Below are 8,303 nucleotides of genomic sequence, written 5' to 3' on the forward strand. Positions count from 1 at the left end.
GTACTATTTATTACAATGAGGGTATTAACTTTGTATTTTATTATATTGATATACATGATTTCCTAATAAGCTTCCCTTTTTTCTGTAAGCCTGTCCATTTTAACGAAGAAAATACATGTTTCTGCAGTTTTTGATGGAGAACAAAATATTGGGTTATCAGATGCCTTATTGGTAAGCTGGAAATGAATTAAAAAAAAAAAAAAAAACAAAACAAAAAAAAAAGATTTCTGGAATTGTGGAATCAAAAGTTTGATCACTCCAAGTTTTGTTACTTTAAATTGAGTGAATGAACTTATGTATATTTAAACAAAAAGTGCTGTGTATGAAGACCATAAGGAGCTTTGCTTCTGGTAATTTTTTTCATTATTTTTTTAAAGATTACTTATCACAGGAATCCTATCAAAGTTCAAACTACAATGAAGAAAATTTCCAGTTAAGTACTATAATATCAATCTGTGAAGAACCTTCAAATATTTACAAAGACACTTTTGCATTCAAGTTTTCGTAATAAGATAGAAATTGAGTGCACCACCATCTGAAGACCACTTTTCAAGAGAAGACTTCAAAATTACGTCTAACTTCTGTTTGTTCGTACCTTTGTGAACCATGCATTGACTTAGGCTAGAATAAATTCTGTCAAGGCTAGATAGAAATAGCAATAATAGCATCTGATCTCTGCAAGTTGGTTTTCGTTTGACATGCAGTTGCCAAAATTCCAACTGCAAATCAGAAGGCTACATATTTATGAGAACTAGTCTTCATAAATCTCGAATTTTATCATGTTTGAAGCTTCCTTCTAAATCAGAACTGTAAACTTCTAAGTGAAACTTGTAAATCAGTTTTATCACTGTCTACGTGTGCATATGTATGATATATAAATACACTTCAAATTCCAAATTGAGCTTGTAAGTAGGTCTGATAAGTTTTTCAACTTCAGATTTCATCTCTTTCTAGGAGGTGGGAGGGGAATCATGAGAGTGTTATGGCTGGTATCATGCATGAATATGCATTTCATATGTTGTGCATGCAGTACTGCACACTTTCCTTACTGCAATGGAATTATTAGTCCTTACAACAGTAAATAATTCTTTAGAAAATTATCCAATTGCTTAAATCTACAATTTTAATACAATACAACCAAATTATGATTCACTGCAACAGTAATCAGCTGCAAATTTCCAGTTCCATACTAAAGATGCAATGATATAAACCTGAAGAAATGCGGACTGGAGGCTTATTTGCTTGTCTTTCTAAGACAACACAGAATACCTCAGTTAAAAAATAGTGTCGTCCTCTAAAACTATAGTAGAGACAGCACTTACTGGGCCCTCTACTGTTCCAGGTACTTGTAGCACTGATTCTAACTAGTAATAGTTTGCCATGATAATAAAATGATTGTCTGCATATTCTGTAAATTACATTCATTCTGAAAATAGAGTGAACTGTTTTCGGATTTATTTTCTGTGTAAGGAATAGTTTCTTCATCAAAGCTACAGATAATTATCTGTAGAATAACTGGTGACTTTAGGCACCAATCGAATCAAGGGATAGCATTCTTTGAGTTCTCTGTCAGGTCCAAAGCATCCAAAACACTACTGAAAATAAAGGATGCATTTCTGTCTTAATATAATTTGCATATTATGAAATACTAAAACTGTGAACAGGGAGGAAAGATGTCAAATGATTTTTAATGCTTTTTCATTTTATGTAGTTGCTTCGTAAGCTGCTAGCAAAGCATTCTGTTTTGCCTGTCAGTAACCTTCCGAGATCTTTGTAATGCAGTTTTACACACTTTACACATATTTTTCCTCAAGTTTTTACACTTGTTTATGAAGCTATCTGAAAGTGTATCCCTATTATCATACAGGCTTATCTTAAGTTGTAGCACACCTAAAATTAATTAATTAAGCAAATTAATTGGTAATAATAAGCTCTTTTCAGCTGCACACTCATTTTCAAATGAATTTATTGAAGTAAAGGATTTACAGCATATGGACTCACAGACTTCTCATGAATTAAACTGGCATCCATATGTACAGCTTTCAGTAGAGAACTCTAGAGTAATATTTACAATGTAAATATCAACTTTTATTACATAAGAAACAAATATATCACAACTTTCACTTCACAACGTATTTGTTCTGGTTTGATGACTAAAGTCATCTCTTTGAAATACTATGTGGAACTCAAAAATAGCTTGTTCTTGTCATAGACTTTATCAGGTGTCCTTCAAAGGTCCTGAAAAGCAAAGAAGAAATACATTTTAAAAGTAATTTTTGTAAGCGGTTGCATCATGAGGTGTATAAAAGCAGGCAGTGGAAAAGAAGTGGCACTTGCTATAAAACAATTGCTGCTCTTGGTGGGCATGAGACAGAGCTATTCACAGGAGCTTGGTGGGCATTACAGCAAGCAGGCAAGGCTGGAGGATGAGGAAGAAAGGTTGAAGGATTAGGCAAACGTGACTGCACACTGGCCTACAGCGCAGATAGCTCACTTTGAAAACAACCGTATCCTTTACATGAATTCATGTTACTTGATACAGACTACATCAGCAACTGTGCACTGTGATAAAATGACGAGTAACAGTCAATACCGAGTATGCAATTCACCTATAGAGTGATGATCACTCTGGATCATCAGTACAGTCCACAAAAAAAGGAAAGGACTGATAATATCTCCAGGAAGACACGCATGACCCACTGCACCACTCTCTGTCTCATTTAATCAATGCCTGAAGTTTTAGAAGGTATAAAATCCGGGAGCATATATTTTTACAATAATCTTGTCTAGAGACATTTCTTTCCTGAATTCCATCACTTACAAATTGCTTTGTTCCTTGACAAACAAAGCAGTTTATGTCCTTTCTAATCTTTGGGAACTTTACAGAAACTGTCACATTTGTGGAAAGGAAAAGAATGTTTTCTTACAGTCTTGAAAGGAAACAACAGTTTGGAGAAATGTCTTTTCTTTTATGCCACGCACCCCACCAAAAAATGTTATCTTTAAGAATAACCTTTTGCCTTACTTGCAGCTGAGACACAGGTGAATGCCAAAAAGCATCCTGTCATCAATGTCATAATATACTTTTGAGAATACCAAGACCAATTCACTTCTACATTACCATTTCAATTTTATATCCCTGCAATTGCCATGATGTAGAAGGGTTTACATTTCAGTAGGGTTTACAATTCAGTAAACCAAATGAGTTTAGAAAAATTAGCAGTAGCTAAACAGAAAAGAATAACTGTAATATTTGCATGTCAGACAATCCCGCTGCAGCACACCTTAGATGGGACTCAAGTGCTTTTTTAATGCTAAGGTTCCATGTTGCTGATCTGCTTAGTTCTAAGGGCAACTATCTTCTAATGAAACAGATGTTAAAATGTGCAACTATTTTTTTAATTATTATTAAAACAAATATCCTTGAGTTTGTTCTCTGAAGAAATAATCAGCTTTATAATTAAAAATGAGTCAATTCTGGTTTAATGATGCAGTGCACACAAGATGAAAAACCCAAGTGAGTTAGGTACATTATTAACAGTGCCATTTAATTAGGAATTTTCAATAACAGGAATCATGGGATAACTTAATTAGTGTTATTAAAATTATTATTATATTCAGATGCAATCCCTATAGAAACATGCAGCATTTCGTGGAACATGGCTCTTTCCTAGATGATTTTGCTTTTCTGATAGGCCATGCTTCGTGTATGATTAATCTCATTTTATGGGTTGGGTCAAGTCAAGTAACAGGTAACAAGAGGAAAGAAAATCTGGGCATACCAGTGGGAGGTGGCTCAGCAGCTCATCTACAGAATCATAGTTTTCTGAAAAGGAAGGTTCTGCATCATCTCGAAGTTTAGCAGGGTTTAGCTCTTCCTGGCTGTTATGGATCAGAAACAAATTCTATTGCTCTCAGAAGAAAAAGAAAAAAGCAAGCAAAGCCTTCTTCTAACTGTGGCTATTGCACATTTTGTTACACTTATACCAAAGTATAAATCCCATGAAATAGCATGTTTAATGGGTGAAGAGGCATCATATTTAAAAACAGTTGTCTAAGTGAGTGCATATACAAAACATAAGCTCTACAAAAACATTTGCTGGCACTTCTCACCTGTACTGATTAGACATATGGTCTTTCTGGGACTTGTAAATGTTCATTTCATCTGTTTACTTAAAGCAAAATTTTAAACAAATCGTGTGTTTTCTTTACAAAATCATTGTTCACGTTCCATAGCTCTGTGGATTTTTTCCTTAAGAGACCTTTCAATAAATAAAACAATTTTAAGAATCTGTCAAAGGTTTTTTACAATGGCCACATGCTGTCTCCTCTTTATTATTTTATTCTAATCTGATTGTAGTGTCCATCCCAGTCTGGAAGAAAATACAGTCTGTATTCTAAAACCATGTTATAAACTACATTATGAAGTCATTTTGTTTTGTTTTGTTTGTTCTCTCTGTATACATCCATGGGTATAAATCTTTTCTGTCTTAATACTATACAAGTGTGGAAACAATATATCTTTGCTTTCTTGAAGTACCTTCTTTTTCCAGTTAAAACTGAGTTTAAGTATTTCTTCACAGCCATTTGCTTTCGAAAGCGGCTGTAGTTGTCAGTGAAGACAGCGTCAGAGTGGCGTTTGACAGGGCTGTCCTGGGAGCTGGCAAAACAGCAATTACAACGAAAAAATTAATAGAGGGTGTCAGTTCAAAAGAAGATACCATTAAATGAGTGAAACAAACTTTACAAGTTTGATTAGCCAAATAAAATCAAATTCTCATTTCAGCTTTCATTTCCAGCTATGACTTTGGATGTTTCCTTTGTTGAAAAGAAGCCACTGCTTCTATCACGTACTGTGTATTTTAGTAACAGGGACCAAATGCTAAGGATGCGCATTCAGTCTTTTGGGCACACCTGCCACTGATTTCTTTCTCTTGCTCAACTTTGCCATGGCCATGCAATTAGGATCCATACTCAATGATTTCTAGATTCCTTGTCCAAGGAATTCTGCAGGATCAAATGCCTTAGTGTGGATTTCATGACTCCCTCTGGTCCGTTCTCATAGCCCTTCTTCCTCCTTTTAATAAACTGACCTTATTCTGATTTCCAGAACTTGCATAAATATATTTTAGAACAATGCCAAGGTACAGACTGGTTTAAGCCACACTAAGTTCTTAAAGGACCTGGTCACTGTCCATACAAAACTCAGTGAGGATGGAGCTTGCCTCTGAGGAAAGTAAGAGTATAGCATCACATACACAGCTACAAATGCTTGTTTTAAGGAGGTATCAGGAGGCAAAACACACCTTGTGAAATCCAGACTTGGAGACCTATTTTTCACACACAACCTTGGGAAGCCTCAGTGTGTTCTGCTTTCAGTGACCTATGTTAGTTTATAACGTATGAGAAACTGGCACTATATGTTCTGGAACAAAGGCAGCATTGACATAAATGCAGGAACTAATTTTCACTCAGCTTTTGAGCATATAAAGTAGATGCTCAAAGGAACTGCCATATCAGGTCAGACAAAAGTAGTTTACTATTCCATTGCCAAGAGAACCCAGTAGCTGCTGCTTAGGGATATGAAGCAAAGGGAAGTATACAGTGATCCTTCCCAGAATCCTGTGACCATTAGTTTATGAACATATTGGTCTCGAAGTTGCATCCAGATCCCTTGTCTATGGATTTGCCTCATTCCTTTTCAAATCCTTTTATAATATAAGTCTCCCAAACATCTGGCAGTGTGTTCTACAGTAGGGAAAAAAAATCATTCCCTTTTGTTTTCACTGTAAACCGATCGTTTCTTAATTTCATTGAGCATTCCTCTGTTGTTATGTAAGTACTGAGTAATCAATCATTTTGCATTTACTTTTGCCATTCATCCACCAAGCTAGCAAAAACACTAACAGAGAATAAAATTAGCAAATTGATGTGACAATCATTATAATATTGCCAGTATTTGTTATCAATGTTATGTGCAATGTCGGTTGCTCTACCCCTCACAGCTGTATCAGGAATAAATAGTAATGTATTCATTTAGTAACAAATACCACTAAGTTGTTATATAGGATTTCCAGCTCCCCCATCATTATATCAGCTTCTCTTTCATTATCTCTAAATAACAAAAATGAGAACTTACATACAGAAGGGTAAAAAATTGTCAATGTAGCCAGCTAGGAAAAAACTCTACCTAAGGTAAGTGTCACCTCACCTAACTCGTTTTCTAATAAGCGAATGCAGATATCTCTTCACAGCAAGTTTAGCCAAAAGATGGCTGTAGACGCTGGTGAAAATTCCATCAGCATGCCTTGCATTTCTGAAATGGACAATAAATAAACTCTACAATACAACCTGGCTTCATATAATTTTGATAACGTTAAATTTTGTAAACATACTGCTTTTCTTATCTATTGTACATTATTAAATTAAGCTGATTTCATAAAACAACTTCCAGATTTTCACAGTATACCTTTTAGCCCTTCCTGAGAAGTGAACAAAGTCATCACACCAGAATAGCAATGCAATCAAAATTTTTCTGCAGACGTTCCTGCTGCTGCCAGTATTCAACCAGAGGCCACGTGGTTTGTTTTTTTTTTTTCCATAATTGATTCGTCCTTTCCTATTTCTCAGTTTGAAAATGTGACAGATCTTTTGGCATAATTCAAGTAGTGCACCATCATTTGTATTTATGATAATAAAGAAACTCACCTATCAATAATTCTGGACAGATCAAAATAGAATTTCTCATTGTCAGGTAGTGTGTTCTGCAAAATGTCTGATTCAGACTTTAAAGACCCGCGGGTATGGTCAGGTTCACTGGCTCCATCAAATGGCATTCTGTTTCCCAATCTGTTGGAGAAGGAAACCATGTGTGAAATAGTTAGCTGAGGACATGCAACACTTTGCTGCAGCTTACCTCCTGGTTTGTGTCAAGATGCACATCTACCTACTTTAATCTGTAAGGCATTTTAAAGTAGTCTGGATAAAACAAAAATCACCTTCAGGTATAATCCATACTGAGCCATAGAGTAATCAACATAACTGATCCTTCTCTCTAACGCATGTTTTCTAGATATATGTTGTCAGTGCACACAATTTATTCAAGTTAGCAGTGCATAATGTATGGCAATTACAGCTCAAGTGACAACTGCGAAGCTTTCCATAACAAGTATATTTTATATGAACGATGGCTGGATTTACCAGCCTCCACCCATGCGAAGTGCAAACAGTTCCTGTGAAGTACTTACCTTCCAACTAAGACTTAAAATGTGCATTGAAATGCGGTATGAAAAAGTTCTTAGGCCTTCTCTAAAGAAAGTAAATACACCCTCAAGAACTTCCAACTAAATGCAAAGTGCAGTCATGTATCTCCACGTGTTTTTATTCTCCCATGTTTACATTAACTGGCTAGTTGCAAGTTGAGGAAAGGTTCACGTTTAATCTTTCAAAATTAGGGCAATTGCTCTGTATGAACCGATTCGCAGTTGCTTCACGTTTTTGTAAACTGCTGTTTCTTATGACGTGTGGTATTTTACCAAGGGCAGTCTGACTGCACAGCAGTAGCTGGGCATCAGACGTTTCTCTTAGCTGCTCTTCCGGCCGGTGGCAGACAACAGGCTCCCACCGCAATGGTAAACCCCTGCGTGTGACGATGTGCAAAAACCACACACTGAAAGTACGATGGGCTATTGTCCTTGCGATTTTACAGTCATTGTAACTATTAGCAGTACTTCTATATCTGAGATTTCTGTCTGGAACAAAAAGTAATGTTATTGTGTGCAATAAAACCAACTCAAGTCACACCTTTTGAAAATCAGTCACTACCCTGTTCTGCCACACCGTTTTTCATTGGTCTTTTCACACTTTATGTTCCTCTTACCTAAAAATGTACCTTTCTGCCATCTGATTTAATTGAGTTTAAATTAAACAATTTAATTCCAAAAGTTTGCCGCAGTGCAAACCCCACGCATCAGTCCATACGGACCACGTCCCCTCATTCACGATTCCAGAACTTCGGGTATGTTCGATTTTGCCAGTGCACATCTCAACTTTTGAAAAGATGTATCCACCTAGCTGAAGTCCGGAGGTAAAGCTCTCCCACACGGAAAGCCGAGACTGTTTCGACGGCCACGCATCATGTTGCGGGGCACGTTTTAACGCACACCCTCCACGCCACTGACATCGGCAGCGGTGGCCGTGGGGCAGCAGCGATGCCGGTGCCTCGGGAGGTGCGTGCGTGTCTCGGGGGTCTCCTGCAGGGCAGCTGCGGGAGCACCGGCTGGGCTCGCCCACCCCTGCTCGGC

General features: G+C 36.8%; 1 protein-coding gene across 1 annotated transcript; it reads right to left on the minus strand.

The window, feature by feature from the left end:
• Window positions 1–1,958: 1,958 nt before the first annotated feature.
• On the minus strand, window positions 1,959–6,843 carry LOC104504395 (VIP peptides). The gene is made up of 5 exons (XM_010153803.1): window positions 6,709–6,843; window positions 6,212–6,316; window positions 4,541–4,660; window positions 3,783–3,882; window positions 1,959–2,238 (listed from the first exon to the last, which is right to left on the minus strand). The coding sequence occupies exons 1-5, from the start codon at window positions 6,834–6,836 to the stop codon at window positions 2,230–2,232; spliced, it is 462 nt and encodes a 153-aa protein (XP_010152105.1). The 5' UTR covers window positions 6,837–6,843; the 3' UTR covers window positions 1,959–2,229.
• Between the last annotated feature and the right edge of the window lie 1,460 nt (window positions 6,844–8,303).

This window comes from Eurypyga helias, unplaced genomic scaffold (genome assembly GCF_000690775.1).
Source record: "Eurypyga helias isolate BGI_N326 unplaced genomic scaffold, ASM69077v1 scaffold50806, whole genome shotgun sequence".
NCBI lineage: Eukaryota > Metazoa > Chordata > Aves > Eurypygiformes > Eurypygidae > Eurypyga > Eurypyga helias.